General features: G+C 40.9%; 1 protein-coding gene across 6 annotated transcripts; it reads right to left on the bottom strand.

Moving 5' to 3' along the window:
- Positions 1–2,323: 2,323 nt before the first annotated feature.
- Positions 2,324–14,580, bottom strand: sap130a (Sin3A associated protein 130 a). Of its 6 annotated transcripts, none has more exons than XM_014974606.2 (21): positions 14,464–14,580; positions 13,217–13,344; positions 12,865–13,136; positions 11,440–11,598; positions 11,246–11,351; positions 10,892–11,007; positions 10,674–10,795; positions 10,059–10,206; positions 9,880–9,970; positions 9,671–9,775; positions 9,403–9,544; positions 8,981–9,096; positions 8,173–8,481; positions 7,441–7,615; positions 7,262–7,360; positions 6,830–7,182; positions 6,502–6,747; positions 5,709–5,834; positions 5,352–5,455; positions 4,950–5,063; positions 2,324–3,652 (listed from the first exon to the last, which is right to left on the bottom strand). In XM_014974606.2, exons 2-21 carry the CDS (start codon positions 13,326–13,328, stop codon positions 3,494–3,496), a joined length of 3,174 nt encoding a protein of 1,057 aa, XP_014830092.2. In that variant the 5' UTR covers positions 13,329–13,344; positions 14,464–14,580; the 3' UTR covers positions 2,324–3,493. The 6 variants fall into 6 exon arrangements, with proteins under 6 accessions (XP_014830092.2, XP_014830087.2, XP_014830080.2 ...); XM_014974601.2 differs by lacking the exon at positions 14,464–14,580 and adding an exon at positions 14,183–14,279; XM_014974594.2 differs by lacking the exon at positions 14,464–14,580 and adding an exon at positions 14,004–14,120.
- Between the last annotated feature and the right edge of the window lie 815 nt (positions 14,581–15,395).

The raw sequence follows: 15,395 nt of genomic DNA, 5'->3' as shown, positions 1-15,395 counted from the left end.
TCAAAAAGGAATAATGAATTTCGTTTCAAAAATCGACAACTGAAGAGAATTCATGTTTGGTGAAAAAAAACAAAACAAAGCTAAAAGAAATGTGAAGTGTGGCATTACAGTGTGTGGCACAATAAAGATAAGGGAACTATTTTAATGGTTGTACAATAAATGTGCTCCGACTTCCCTGTTAAAAGCTCCACAAGATGCAGTTATAGAAAGTGCTAGAAGGAAGAAGGCAGTCCGTCCCCTTAATGCCTGGTCCATTATCACAGTTGTTCTGGGTCAAACGTTGATAAATGTGTTATAATTAAAAAAAAGTTTTAGAAATGAAAAGGTTAATGACACTGAAGAGATAACTTGCTCCGTAATAACACTGCCAATTTAATCGCCTTCCTTCAGGCGTGGTCCACTGATCCTAATTCCACTTTACCCGGAAGGTGATTTGTTTAATAACATGGCAAAGCAAGGTTGACTCGGGTAAACCACCTGGTGAGAGCAATTAGAGCCGAGAATCAATAATTAAACAGAGCACACTATATAAAGATGCTTTGAGTAGTCTTGTTTTTGTCTTCTAATAAACAACTGGAATAAAGAATGGATTTAATAAATAAATTTCACCAATAATCTGTACCGGACAAAATTCCGTCAATTTAGATTTGAGTGTTTGGGTCGCAAGAGGCCTCAAGAGTCGGAGGCTTTCTGGAGTTTGTAAACACTACAGCATACAGATTCTGAAGATTTTAAGGTATTTGGTTTTAAAGGGACAAAATGGCGTCCGAGTCAGTTTGAATAACTTTCCGTGATGAATTCTGCCGTGGATGTTGAGGCTGAAGCAAACTGGAAAAGTTTTCGGAACAGTTTATATACTCACCTTTTTTGTGCACCTTCACCTTAAATTCAATCGGGGTGTACTTACTCTGAATACGTCGCTCTAATTCACTGTTTGACATTTTTTTATGTAACTGGTAGAATAACATAAAAATAAATTCTACCAGTTTTTGTTTGTTTGAGCCCGACTTGGCTCAAACACGCAGTGTATCCTTCCAGAAGCTTCCCGCCATAGTTTGCTAAGATGTTTGTAGGCTATTCCGCCAACATACGTCCTATGATACATATGTTGGTCTCATAGGACATATGAGACCATGAGAGTTGTCAGATGTTTCTGCTCAAAATCTAAACTTCATGGATGATGTCATGAACTGTAACTTCAACTCATCTATGTAATGTTTTCCTCATGTCAAACGATCCCTCTCACATAAAAACATGATCCAGCACTCCCTGGAGTGTAAAGACTCAAAACAAGGGGGATTGATGAAAACACATTCAGAGCAGTAATTACATCAAAACTGAACAAAAAAATTTACATTTAAGATAAAAACCTTCACCTGTAATTATGTTCCAAGTGGAATTTTTGGCTTGTTCAATATATATATATATATATATATATATATATATATATATATATATATGAAATTCCACTGAACATTGTGCATTTCACATGTTGATGTTGAAAGTATTTTTTTAGCCAGACATTGGTCATTGGTCATAGGCTTGGTCATTTATCTACAAATGACCAAGCATTTACTAAAGGAGTGCTGTTTTTGCATTAATAAAAATTTATTGATTTAATTTGGATTTTTTGATATGCATTTTAAATTTTCTATTTAAAAGGCCTGAGTGGTTAAATAAAACAATGTGCTAATTTTGTTATTCCAATTAATAATCAGAATAATTGATTATTAAACTAATAGTTTGTTGCAGGCCCCAATTGTGTTCTCATACTTGCAGATTTTCCCTTTAAAAAAAAAGTTTCTCCACTATAACAATTATGGACAAACATTTCAACTTGGGTTTCATTACCAAAAAAGTCTTCACAAATTAAGGTCTTCCTCCCCAAGTGCATCGTCAAACTTTTGTTGCTTTTGAAGTGATGACTTCTTCCTCTCTTAGTGGCATGTCAGCCTATGTCAGTGCAGAACTACTTTAACTGTGAATGCCAGCATCTTTACATTTGTTTTGGGTGTGGAGTTGAAGCCCATATTTCACACTACGATGTGCATGTTGCGACAGCTGGACATTCCTAAGGCGTTCCTTGTACCTGTAATCAAAATGGCTGTCCAAGGATGGAGCAGTCTACAGGAAGTCCACTGTCCTCTTCCTGTTGGTTTTGCTTCCCCAAGATGTCACAAAAGGAGTCCGTGTCCTTGAGGTAAGCCCCCATTTAACTAAAACATTTTTAAATTATTGATCCAAACATACAAAGAAAAACATTAATTGCTTCGACAGGTGACAAATACTACCTAAAGTGAGTTGAATTGATTCCACAGAAACGTAGCTTTAAGTATCTTTACTATAATTACACAGACAAAAACAATGTACAATGACTAGATATTTTCAAGCCCACTTCATCCTGCAACTCTGCAATGGTTACACTCTGCAGCGATGAAGCGGCGTAACACACACACGCACAACAAACTGTTTCATCGAGTACAAAAACTTGAAAAGAACCAAGTCAATGAAAAACCAAAAGCACATTTACAGTGATTTACATGAAGTCAGTCTGCCGTTGTAAGAGCACAAGGCGAGTTAGTCTCTTCTTCTGTTTCAAACACTGCACCATCTCACACCAAATCAACGCCACTTCTAAACAGTGGGACATCTATTCATCTTAAAGTGGATAAAAGATGGCAGTTCGATGTTTTTTGCATTCTCACTTTCAAAACTAAGGACATTCTTTGAGGATTTATTTTTTAAACTATAAAAAATTATTTTAAACATGCCACATTAAGGTTTTTAACCCACACAAGTATTGTCATTTTGATTTGTAGATTACAACTAAACATGGGGCTGATAAAAAAAAAAAAAAAAGGTAAATGTGTATCCATTGAATGAAATATATGTATATATAGATATATATAAAAAAAAATTAGCCATAAGGAAAAAAAATGTAGTGATTTGAAATGTGGGACAGCTTACACATTTCTACATCCAATTCTTCTACACTAACAAAATGAAGGCACAGACTGAGCACAGCCAAGATTAGTCTGAATAAACTGTTGACTAAAAGTAAAATCTGAGGAGATGGACTCAAAATTCTCTGCATCTGCATGCCAATTATCACAGATACACAGGAAGCCATCTTTGAACTGTCCTAATGGAAGAGGCAGAAACTAATAATAAAACAAGCCTCGAGAGTCTTTAAAGTAAATCCGCCGTGGGTTTTGTTTTGTTTGTCCCCACTAACATCCCAGATTGCTTCATACTCAGTATGTTCACTGTGTCTGTAAGAGAACGCTGTCCGGGTGAGCTTCTCCGATCGCCGAAGCCTCCCCGGTTGGCTTCTCTCTCTGCCTCTCCAACCACAGGCAGTTGAGGAAGGGCGCGTGCGATTGTATGCAGCAAATCATAGCACCAGAATTCAGAACGGCTCCTTCACCCCGCCCCCTTTCCTCCGTGGAAACGGGGCGGCGGTTGTCGAGGGACGAGCGACTCACCCTCAACCTCACGCCCGTTCTTTGCGCTTCAGTTTGGACGATTTCTTGACGGTGCCGTTCTTGTTGAGCAGCTTCAGAACTTTCTCCTTGTGGTCAAGAACCTTCATCATGGTGTCTCTGGCCTCAGTCACTTGGTCCATCACCAGCTTACAGCGCTGCATGTTGCCCTGGGAACGCAAAAATTTGATTTACGGTTTACGTAAAGCGATTTACTTCGGCAGCGGTTAATTAAACATTCGGTTAGCTTTCAACTATTTCTGAAACATAAAAAAAAACAACAACCAATAAAACCTTAAAGAGAAACCATCTTATCCCTCATCACATTACTGTAATGTGTGTTAAAAAAAAAAAAGCTGTTGCATAATGTTAAGACTTGTAAATCAAAAATGCTACCTAAGAAACCATTCTATTCTGATGCTTTGTGCCGATGAAAATCCACTCATCTCAACATGCCAAATACTGAAAATGACTCCGTACAAGCAGAATTTTTATGATTAATTCATCTAATATTTATGCCACTAGGGGGCACTTCATTTATAAACTATGTGTTGAACTTTTAAATTTGTGGAGGGACTGGATTAAAATTTTTTATTCAGTAAACTACAGGATCTATAATTTTAATAAAACATTTATATCTAAAATAAGCAATATTTTCAATTCAAAAACCCATTTTGCTGATAAATTATTGAATAAACAGGCATATGAATTTGTTTTTAATCTATCTAGGTTATTCAAACACCGCATTGGTTCAAAGTGCTTCTACACCCAGTCAGTTTTCAAGTGTTTCATTCATAGAACATATGTGGAAAAAAAGAACCCATCTTTAGAAATGTTGACGCTGAGATTAGCATTAGCTGAACCCTTTTAGCACAACTTGCATACAACAATAGTCTTTTCCAGTGTCCAATCAGTTCATTTTTTGAAGCAAAAATTAACCCTCAGTGGGGCTAGATAAGTGGTTTTGTTGTCCATTACAACAAAAACGACAACAAAAAACCACAGGGCTCTGTGATGATACAGTAAAAGTAAAAAAAGCTCATTTGTACACTCTTCAACCCAATACAAACACTAAGAGGTGTGGCAGGATTTTATGTTCCACAAAATCAGTTTCTCATGGTGTAATTCAGGGAGATAGATAAACAGTGGAAGTTAGAGAGGCTTTACTTCCTAGCAGGATCTACATGTCTGAACAAGTCTGAGTGAACCATCCAACTGTGACTGAGTCCTAAATGTGACAGCTTAATTAAAAAAGGATTTTAAAATGTGTTGTGCTCTTGAAAGTCAAAAACGATTCCAAGCACACTAACTGTTTAACTTGGCAGCTGATCGTCAATAAATCTTGACAAGAAATCTGACAAGAAATACCCCTAAGCATAAAATGCCTATGCTAACATGTTCCATTCTTGCTCAATATGACCATAAGTAGACGTTAAAATGAAAATATCTCCAAGTTGTCTGTAGTACCTGAATGAGCTCGTTGATTCGGTGCAGGTCATCGTCAGATCCTGCTCTCTTCTTTGGAATAAGGCCCTCTTGGAGGGTGGAGAGACGGCTGTACACATCATGCTCCAAACTCGACTACAGACACAAACAGAGAAACAAAAATCTAACTTAAAGACCTTTCAGTTGGTTAACCAATTATGAGTTTTGCACAATTCTAAGTAGTAGTAATATTGAAAGACTTTTGAAATGGTACAAACTGTTTCCTACAACTATAACTTTAGGTAAAAACCATTTTATTGTTCACATGAAATGACTACAGTTTTTTTTCTTTCCCCTAATTTTCTAACTCTGAAATTAAAGTTGATGAAGATGCACTTTATGAACAACTTGCTGAACAAACGTTAACACGTGGCGGTCACTCACCAGCTGCCTGAGCTGTGCAGCACACAGATGAATCTTCCAGCCTTGTGCCCTGCATGCCACTCCTCTCTGATTGGCCATATCCTGCAAGCTGCACTTCTTCTCTTCTGAAAGGGAAAAATACTGACAGTCTAAACTGGTTTCATTAAAATACATTGGAGCAGCTCAATCAGTTTTACATTTTAGTTCCTACTTAAAATGATCACGAAAATTACGTATTAGAAAAAAAAGAAACTTACAATGTACTTTGCAAACACATTCGTATTGTGTTATTTTAATAACACAATACGATAATTTCGATATTATAACTAAGCAGCTCAAGAATTCTTGGATTGGGCAGACCGTCATAAGAGGACTCACCTTTGACCCTGATGTCGCTGTACCTCTGAAAGTGGTGGTAGGCAGCCTTCCAGGGGTTGCGGTAGTGCCGCAGCAGTGTGATGGGAGGACGAGGCCTGACTGGCACATATCGAACTCCTTCTTCATCTGCAAGAGAAAATTCATTTTTAAAATCTCTAATCGATCAAACATGAAACGGTAAATCGGGACAAATCGATTACTGAAATAATTATCAGCTAATTTAGTAATTGATTAGCCGTTAACTAGAGTATACAAACTGAGAAAAGGCCATTTTCTGAAGAAATGACACCCTCAGAGCAATTATAGAACAACTGTACAAATATTACAAGCAATGCATTTATGATAGTAAAAAAAGTTCTACCCAGAACTCCTCAAATGGCGTAGTTTTAGTTTCACCCTGTTCAAATTCAGTTTCTTTGGGAATCCAGTTAATCTGTTAATCCAAAAATTGGTTAATCTACAAATTAAACAGCTCAGCCATTCACTGTGCTGACTTTCAATCAAACAGAAAGGACTGAGAAATGCTGCGTCGTCTCATTTTAGGCAATGAAATATTTTATATATATAAAAAAAGAATCAAATAATTTGTTTATTTGCATTTTTTAAATGTATTTATAATATTGTAACCCTTTTACGAGGTAACGCAAAAGAAAAACAAAACTTCCCAGATCTCCTGGAGGGCTGTAATATTGCATAAAGCTTAAATAAAAAATCAAATTAATTAATAGAATAACCGATTACTTAAAGAATGTTTAGTTGCACAGTGATTTTATCAGTGGCTGTTAAAGCGTACCAACGTATTCCCGGGGAGGGGACTCCCGCCTCTCCGCCCTGCCGCTGATGGGCCTCCCGGGGGCCTTCTCTTCGTCTGTGCTGTTGGTTTCCACCATCTCGCTCTCCTCTGTGGAGATGACGTGCTGCTGTTTGCGGGGCTTCTTCCTGGGTGAGGCCCCGGGGACCAGCTCGGCTGCAGCCGGAGGGTTCAGCGTGTTGGCCTGGGTGGAGCCGGCCGGGGCTGAGGACAAATTCACATTGGGATCTACAGGGATGCAACATGTTTGCGTGTGAATCCACGTTTCTGACACGCTCTCTGATAACTGGAGGAAGAAGACGTTTCCTACCGGGCTGCGAGGTGTCCATTGGTTCCACCTCCTGCTTGATCTTGACGTCTGGGCAGGTGGAGCTGGCGGCGCAGGCCGCCGTGCTACTGGCAGCGGGCTGAGTGGGGGAGGCCACGGTGTTGGCCATTGAAGCCGGAACAGGGGGGGTCACGGCCATGGCCGCCGGCAGGGAGAGAACGGTGGAGGGCTGGGAGGGAGGAACGGGCCCCGGGGTCGCCAGCATGGTGGGCATGGCCTGAGTCAGATGCTGGGGGTTGGAGGCCTGCTGCTCCCCTCCTTGGGCAGGCAGAGCTTCGACTGCAGCCATGACTGGTGGGGCCACGGCCATGTGGACCTCTGCTTTGGGTTTGACTCTAACGACAGGAGAGAAGAGTCAACTGATAGGAATCGTTTCAGAACAACAATGAGGCGACCGACGCAAAAGAAGCTCACCCCGCGGGGCGGGGAGATCCTGCTCCTCTCACGCCGCCATCGATTCTGCCACTGTTGGATTCACTGGGCTGGGTGGGGATCAGGGCCTTACGAACACATCTGGAAAACAAAATCAGGAAAAAGAAAGTAAAAAAAAAAAAAACTCCTGTTAGGAACTGCGATCTGATGCGAGCCCTCACCCTTCGGTCGCAGGTTTCTTTCGCAGGATGCTGGGTCGAGGGGATGAACCCAGGTTGGGAGCTCCACCCACTCCTGGTCCCTGTGTGTGGGCCTGCACCATGGTAGCTACAGGCTGGGTGGCGCCAAACGTGGTGCTGATGGGACTCGCTACAAAACCGTCAGCCAGAACAACACCTGAAATCAATAAATACAGATATATATAGAGACACAGTGTTGTAGAGGTATAGACATTTTGAGACAAATTGGTATATACAGAGATGGCGACACATACAGAGACGTAGATGCATAGACTTAGATATACAGAGATACATAGATATACATTGAAATTCTATTTTACATCTAAGGCTATATCTGTCTATACATCTATATCACTATATCTATGTATATATATATATATATATATATATATATATATATATATATATATATATATTGAGAGTTGAATAGATAGATGTATAGACAGACGAAGACAGATAAATATAGAGACAGATATATATAGAGAGAGAGTTATAGAAATGACATCTTAATACTGTCATGGGGATTTTCATGTGTCACAGCAGCAAAGAACTAAATTGCTATAAACAACACAACACTTATTGAAAAACAATCTAGAAAACAACTAGAAGCTATACACCATGAAATCAGTGACACATCTATCACCAATAAGCCCCAGTTCTGTTAAAAACTAACAACTACGATTCCCAATCAGGCAGACTCAGGTGAGCAGCTACCTGGCTTGGCTTCAGTCTGCGGCTGCTGTTGCTGCTGAGGCTGTTGCTGCTGCTGTGTGACGATCGGTGCGGGCTGAACCCCCTGCGTAGCGATCGACGCAGACGTATGGAGACCCTGAACCCCGATCTGCGCGGGCTGGATGCCCTGCGCGGCAATCGGTGCGGGCTGGATGCCCTGGGTGCTGATCTGTGCTGACGGGAGGCCGATGCGATCCACCGTCATCAGCTGCATGTGGTTGAGGTGAACGGTGGTGGCCACGCCCACTCCGGCCTGAGCAGGCAGAGCCGAACTTGGAGCTTGAGGGGTGACTTGAGGAAGAAAAGGAAAAATGTGTTGCTTCATATTTTTACAAAGCAGAAATTCAACACATTATAAAGATGAATTGTTCTATTTTTGTCACATTGAAACATCCAACTTCAAAGAATTTTAAGTCTTTTAAATGAGCCTTCTACCAGGACGCAGAACACAACTAAAATACACACCGTATTTACACACCCAGACTTAGTTATAGTTCAGACATAATAAAAAAAAAGCTAGAACTTCAGTATCCAATTGTACAAACTGCAGAGCAGAGAGTGGTTCTACAAACTATCAGACCAGGGCAAGGTGTACAGGCAACTTTACACATGTAATTAGTAAAAAAGCTAATTACTTTTAATTTCACTTAATTTTTCACTACTTATTTGTCTATCACAAAAAATAAGTAAATAAAATGCACTGAAGTTGGTGTTTGGGATGTGCATCTTTAAATAAAAACAGAAAACCCAGCCATGTAAAAGTAAAACAACATGGCTTGGCTGGACTCACCTGGATACTGGCGGATGGTGGACACAGGGCTGCTGATGGGTGTGTATGTGTGTGTCAGAGGGTATGATGAAGAGTACGCTGGGAGGAAATACTGGAGCTGTACTGGAACAGAAGGTCTGTAGACAAGGAGAAAAAAAAAACATCTTCAAAAGTCAAGATAATTTGTTACACTCAGTATCCTGATGCCATGTTTCTGATTACAACTATTCTACTGCTAAACTTTCACAGGATGTTTTGTAGTTAAGAAGTGTTTAGTATTAAAAGTGCTCAAGTCTGATGTAACCAAGGTGCCTTAACCTTTACACATGTCAAATTAAGACTAGATTTTTTAAAATTATGACATCAACATATAAAAACAACAAAGAACCTTCCCATCCACTTAGAGCTAAAACATAACTCAAACCAAACATTTTGCTTCTCACCTGTTGTCACTTCTGGTTTCCATGGTGACGGGGTTGGGAGAGGACCTGTGGCCTGGGATGGGGATGAGGTTAGCCCTCTCTCCCGGGTACTCAGCCTGGACGCGGGATGAAGAGTGGGCGATCGGCTGTGGGACCACTTTAGCTGTTAAAGGCACAGGACGGTTACTGCAAGGCACCACGCCGACCAATCAGGATCAAGAAACAATATTCAAAATGAAGGTCGACAAACAAAAAAACCCCAACACAACAAAACACAGAACAGACTTACCGACGGGGATAGTGGACGTCGTCGCTGCTGTAGCGTGACAGGAGTGGGACGGCATCGTCACGGTGACGATAGTGCTACTGGTCATTTGGGTGTGAGGTACAGAACCTAAGCGTTCGGGAAACAGAAATGATTTTAGTGTGCTACTAATAATTAAAGTTCCAACAAAGTTTACCTTCTGTGAGCCGCTGAGAAAGGCTCAACATCAGTACCTATCGTGGTCGTCGATGGCACAGTGTTGGTGGCGACTATAGGTGCCACAGTCGCCGCGGCGACAGGAGTCACAGTGCTGAAGATGGGCTTCTGGTTGAAACAGGACACATAGATTTCCTCTACAGTCATTTGCGTCATCAACGCTACTTTCACCACGTGAACATGGCAGAGCACCAACCTGTGCCATGGTGTGCGGCGTCTGGGCCTTCTGGGCTCCCATGGCAGGGTGTGACGGCAGAGTGATCCGTGTGGCCGAGTCCCGTGACGTCTGAGGCCTCTGGATGCCGACGGTGGCGGGAGGGGGGTGGATGGTCAACGCCGGACGCCTGCGATGGGAAAATGCTCACATCACCATGTTCGTCACTGCAGAAGCTTATGAAGACTATATCTGTTGTAAGATTATAATGTCTGTATGCAAGTGTTGATTAAAACTGATGGAAAGCAACAAATATAGATCATATCTAGATGTTCCAGCTCTCAATTGGCCGGCCAATTTTCTTCATTTTGGGAGCTCAACTGATATTTATGAAACCAATCAAAGTCTGAAAATCACCCACTGTCCCCTTTTGCTCTGTTGCAGGAGAGGGCTAAGAAAAGATTTTAAAACAAGGCAAAATTAAAGGCTAAAGAAATTGTTGTCCAAACTACTAATTTAGAAAAAAAAAAGAAGAAAGAAAGAAAAGCTATGATGTTTTCATGTGATCATTTACACACAGCTTCTTTTTCTTTTTAAAGCAACTGAACAAGAACATTTAATCTATATTTAAAATACAATATTTTCTGCAAGACATACCCATGCGTCACTTCAGAGTGAGTGACTGTCGGACTGATCACAGGAGACTGAGTCCTGGCAGCTGAGATGGGTGCCACCACAGTTGGGAGAACAGCTGTGGATGTTGTTACAGCGGGGCGGGACTGCACAGCACAGCAGAGAAGGAAGGTGGAACACAGAGCAGCTCGTTATCGGACCGTTTTGTTTCTGTCCTTCTCCGTCTGAGCTGTTGAACTCACCTGGATGGTCTGATGGATGATGTGCTGCACCGTGGGCTGTCCAGGGCTAGCGCTGGCTCCGGTAGCGGGCCGCAAGACCGTTTTGGAGCTGGACATGACAGCTGCTGCTGCCGCCCCTCCAGGAAGCACAACAACACATTTTAATAGAGTGATGACAAGATATATTTATTGCTTCTTTTTCCACACTTAAATGTTCCAAAATTTTTTTAAATAAATCAGACAGAAATAGCAAATGCAATTTTAAAAAAAAGACCGCATTTTGTAGTGTCCTAGATCTGAAATGTTTAGGTGCATTTAAGAAATCCATAGGGAGAACAACAGCCAACCGTCTTAAGGACACAATAAGAACCGTACCTCGAGGTAAATGGGATGGGTAGGGCTGAGGCTGAGGAGGGACAGTGGGGGTCCTGATGATGTGAATGTTGGCTGGCATTAGGTGGTGCAGGTTGCTGGAGTGACCCTAAAGCAACACGGGAGCAGAACAGACTAATAATCAGCCAGGAAACATCAACATCCGTAAGAGGCTAATGTACAGAGCCTCTGCACACCTGCTGACCACTGATGGTTGCCACGGGGATGGATGGGGTGGTGGGCATGGTGCTCTCTATGGTGACAGTGATGTGACTTGCCACCTTAGGTATGTGAGCCTGGTTGGAAGCGGGAGCCGGGGCGATCAGACGACTCGGAATGGGCGGTTTATGGACCGCCTGAAGGTAACCAGAGAGATGGTCAATTTAACAAACCTGGGAGAGTTTCTGAAAAGCAGGACAAATCTGATTTGTTAACATTAAATGCATGTTTCCTGTACAATAGTGGAAGAGTTTGTTTTATGCCTAAAGCTAAAAGTGGCCTTCTTGGTCTGTGTTGGAGACATGGAAAGTGTTTTAGTTAAGAGTATGACTGTTTTCCTAAAACACGGCACAAAAGTATTCACACTTTAGAAACTTTCACAGATATAAATACAGGTAACTTGACAGATTACAACAACCAATGGATTTTGTTTAGGGGTGCATCGATTCCTTTATTTTAGGTGATCGGCCAATGCATGTGAAACTGATAAAACCACCTCTGTGAAGTTCTGAACATCAGCCACTGTTCCCTTTTACTGTCATGAGAGAGCGCCGATTGACAGACCAGGTCACGTCTGCAACTTTTTAAACCCCCTCCGGCGACTTTTTCCAGCATTAACAAAAAAAAAAAAAAAAAAAAAAAAAAAAGCAACCACCAGCCAATCCAGACACTTTGTCCCATGTTACTGGAGAACATTGTTGTAAACTTTTCATTTATATTTGAGAGCACAACCTCATATGCTGCTAGAACAAGTTCGTAGTATTTCACAGGTATTATGTAAAAAAAAATAATAATAATTGGGACATTGAAGGTGTATTGTGATCTTATAAAAAAAAAATATAAATAAAAATGTATTAGCCAAAATCATAATCGGCAGATCTGATTTTTAAATAATGGTGACGGGGTATTCGGTGCACCTATAGTTTTATTGGGATTTTATGTGAGAGCAACATAAACAAGTGTGTATTTGTTGACGTAATAGGAAAAGGTTATATTATTTAATTAAAGAAGAAAAAAACAAACCGTGTGGCCTACACTTGTATTCGGCTCTCTTTGTCCAATCATCTCAATAGAACTCAGTCCAACCAATTGCCTTTGAAGTGACCCAATATATAAATAGACCAGTGTGTAATTTAATCCACACAATTTAATATCTGGACATCATCCTGAGAATATCACCCACAGAAAAATAAAGCAGTGGCAGCATCATACTGTAGGAATGCTCAACAACAACTGAAAGGCAGCTATAGTTGCTGCATTTAGAAATTATAGAAAAAGTGGGGCTTCTACACAATAACCAAACAATAACACAAAGAAAACCCCACAGTTTCCAACTAAAGCTAAACATCAACAACAACAACAACAACAAAAAAGGCTAACTGGGACAAATAAAAGATGGTCACCTTCATTTGGCCATCGGTGAGAACTGAAGGCTGGCCCTGTGGGAGGTGGACAGTGGGTGCAGGTAAGGTGACAGGCGTCCCAGGCTGGATGGAGACGGTCTGGGGGGCAGCTTGCGGCTGCCCATGCATCTGAACCTGCGGGTAAGGCCGGACCACCATGGTCTCCTGCTTGTCGTCTCTGAAAGCTAAGGTTGCCCCCCCTCCTGTTGCGGGAGGGTGGTCCTGCTGACCATGATCGCCTTCACGACTGCTGTCCCCCTCTCCAACAGCTCCTGTAAAAAAACAGGATTCAGCACTTTAGCTGATTAATTGAACTTAAGCTAAGCTCACTGTGATGATGATCATGCTTTACCTGGAGGGTTGGATGGCTGGTTGACGGGCACCAGGTTAGCAGGAGCAGGGATCTGAGCGGCACCGCCGCTAACCGCAGGCAGCCCGTGTCGGGGGAATTGTTGAGAGCTCATCCGACCTTCTTCTGACCTAAAAAAAAAAGAAAAAGGGGAAAAAAAAACTAGTTTAGAACCACAGATTGTTTAACAAAAGTCAAATTGAAAGTAAAAATGCAATATTAAAACATGTAAGTAGCCAATAACAAGTAAAAACCCTGGAGTTTAACTGAGCGGGACAGAGAGCAGGCTAATGTAAACGTTCAGGACACAATCAGCAGCAGCTGGTGAAGCCGAGGAGATAACAGCAACTCGGTGACGTTAAGTGTTAGAAGCACAGTAATGCTTTCAAAAACATGAAAAAACAGGCAGCTTCTCGTCTCCTTGTTTGGTATTAAATGGTGAATATCATATGACAACACTCGTCGGTAATCACACAAGTGCTACCCAATAGTAAGTTCTTTTGATGACACAGACGTAGTCTGTAGGTTCTGCCTGCACAAAAACACCTAAACGCGACCTATCTTAAGCTAAATAATCGTCTCTGTGGTCAATAGTCTTGGTTCCGTAGCCTTAAAAGTAAAACGCTACCTTGTTAGCTAGCTGCTGTTGCTAGCAGCAAGCTAACGTTCCAGACGACAACTAGAAGCCGCCTGCTTTTCAGTCTAAAGTATTAACTTTCCAAAGAGCCTAAAGGCGCGATTTCTACGAGGTAACCAAGCGACAATGTTTCTGAATATGTGCGGACATTACCGTAACCGCTAAAGAACTAGGCAATGGTCGTTTTGAGGATTACAATTTTTCCATTCGTCTTTTCTTTTTTTCCCCAACATGTAAGCCGGAAGAACGCATAGGTACAACTTAGCTCTTTCAGCCAATCACAGAGGGCGCGTCGACTTAATGGGCCAATCAGAACTTCAGAAATACTATACCTTAGCAAAAGCCGTTGGCTAGCTGCGAGCAAAAGATGTTACGCTGAAACAACGTGGTCACGTGGTCTGTGGAAACTGCACCTTCTATTTATTATTCAAAAGATGACGTTTACATAAACTCGGTAAATTATTTGTTAAACACTAAAGAATTGTTTTATCAAAAAGTTCAAAAATTCTAAAAAAAAGAGAGAAAATGCATTGTCAATTGCTTAATGTCATTATAGACCACAGAACAGTAACGTAAAATTAAATTAAGCTAATAAAAAATGCAGACTAATTACCCTTAGTTGCTTAATTTCCTGGAACTTCAGTTCTTATAATGGTGGCTAAGCTGTTTTTCTCAAAGAAAACATTTTTTTATGGATTCTGACACTGCTCTTCCAATCTAAATCGTATCAATCTGGTCAGAGCATGTGCAGATGTCACATGCCTCATAAAGTCATATTTTATCCAATCCCTGTGCGCTTGCCTGAGCCAGTAGCCAATGGGAAGCACAAACTCATGAATATTGATGAACACTTCTAGCTAACCCGCCAAAAGAGAATCTTGGCGCTTGGAACAGTAGTAAGGGCAATAACACAGTTTACCATTAGAGGGGAGCAGAGATTCGTAAAACTATACAAGTTTTCATTCAGAGTAAAACCTCCGACAGATCAAGTGTGGTTCATGAGAGAAAACGTGCAAGAAGTATTTAGAGGACGTTATATTAATTTGTCAATATTATGCCTTTTAAACCAACGTGTACAATTTATGGTGTGTTACCTCTGAAAGGTCTCAACAACAACAACAATGGGATATATCTCACTATGAATTTTGTGATAATCTTTATCGCCTTAAGAAATTATTTTCCTAGAGCATGGGGTTTAAATACCACAGTTTCATTCACATTACACAAACACTTTTGCTTAAAAGGAAATAAGAAAAAAAATAAATCAGAAGAAAATGAATGTTTGCATGATATTCAATGACTCTGAACAGTGAATTTTACCTCAGTTGTAGCGTTACTTCCTGTTAGGACTTACACCATTATATTTGTTATTACAAAAGGTTAAACTTGGAGAACTAAAGGTACATCTTTATATGACATAAAATCCAGAGCACCTTGGATGTATTTCTTCCCTTCTTAAAAGTACGTTAATATAATGTCTGTATCTTGCGTGACACAACATTCAAAATTATGTCTAGAAAAGGAGTTTATTTATTGGACTCTTCT

This window comes from Poecilia mexicana, unplaced genomic scaffold (assembly GCF_051168715.1).
Source record: "Poecilia mexicana isolate PSO_F unplaced genomic scaffold, ASM5116871v1 scaffold_4, whole genome shotgun sequence".
Taxonomy (NCBI): domain Eukaryota; kingdom Metazoa; phylum Chordata; class Actinopteri; order Cyprinodontiformes; family Poeciliidae; genus Poecilia; species Poecilia mexicana.
Note: the sequence above shows the minus strand (reverse complement) of the source record. Positions and strands in the feature narration are given on the sequence as shown.

What these genes read in the sequence shown, in the direction of transcription:
- sap130a (XM_014974580.2), bottom strand. An exon ending in CAACCATCAGTGGTCAGCAG is followed by an intron (nt 11,352 to 11,439) that starts GTGTGCAGAGGC and finishes GTGTTGCTTTAG; the next exon opens with GGTCACTCCAGCAACCTGCA. An exon ending in CACTCTGAAGTGACGCATGG is followed by an intron (nt 10,207 to 10,673) that starts GTATGTCTTGCA and finishes TTCCCATCGCAG; the next exon opens with GCGTCCGGCGTTGACCATCC.